General features: G+C 45.5%; 1 protein-coding gene across 1 annotated transcript in view; it reads right to left on the reverse strand.

Moving 5' to 3' along the window:
• CSUI_000145 (uncharacterized protein) overlaps positions 1-690 on the reverse strand; it is a gene marked incomplete at its 5' end in the record, with an annotated part of 9,243 nt that overhangs the window by 6,079 nt on the left and 2,474 nt on the right. Inside the window, one exon of the mRNA XM_068060379.1 lies at positions 604-690. This exon is cut by the window's right edge and continues 211 nt beyond it. Coding sequence (XP_067927648.1) covers positions 604-690 — 87 coding nt within the window. The remainder of the gene's footprint in view (positions 1-603) is intronic.

Below are 690 nucleotides of genomic sequence, written 5' to 3' on the forward strand. Positions count from 1 at the left end.
ATCTATCTATCTATCTGTACACCGCCGTCTGTATCTTTTTCTTCTTTTTGTTGTTTCTCCAGATCTTTCTTCTTCCCACTTCTCAAAAGTGCATGTGCAGCAGGCGATCACTACCGTCTCCTCCCCCGTAGGTAAGAAGAGATTCCAGAGAAGCCTCTCCTTCTCCTTCTACGCAAGAAGAGACAGAAAAGCCTCTCCTACAGAAGGACGATGAAACCAACCACGTGACTACGACCACACCCCTAATACCCTGCATGCATGCACAGACTCCTACCTACACATTTCTCTCTCTACATACAACGTATCCACACCTGTCTATATACATATATGTAATTATACATACATATGTATAGACAATAAGACGTCATACCTCGCCCCTTCCGTCCCCGCAGAGCGATTGCAAGGCCCCTTCACATCTTTGAAGAGCTCTTGTCTGTTAGTCTCTCTACTCACCCAAGTCGTCTTATCTGTATAGTCAGAGGTCTTGCTCTCTAAGATATTCTCTCTCNNAGAAAGACAGAGAAAGAGACAGAGAAGCAGATGGAGCGTGAGAAGCAAGAGAAGAGACGAGATCTACTCCTCCATTTCTTGTCATGATCCTACTTGCTAGAGAGTTACGAAGGAGAAAGTCATCAGCCCCAAAAGCATCGAGCCCTCCTAGACCAGGAGAAGATGAGGATGAAGAAGATG

The sequence above is a fragment of the Cystoisospora suis genome (genome assembly GCF_002600585.1).
Source record: "Cystoisospora suis strain Wien I chromosome Unknown contig_71, whole genome shotgun sequence".
Taxonomy (NCBI): Eukaryota; Apicomplexa; class Conoidasida; order Eucoccidiorida; family Sarcocystidae; genus Cystoisospora; species Cystoisospora suis.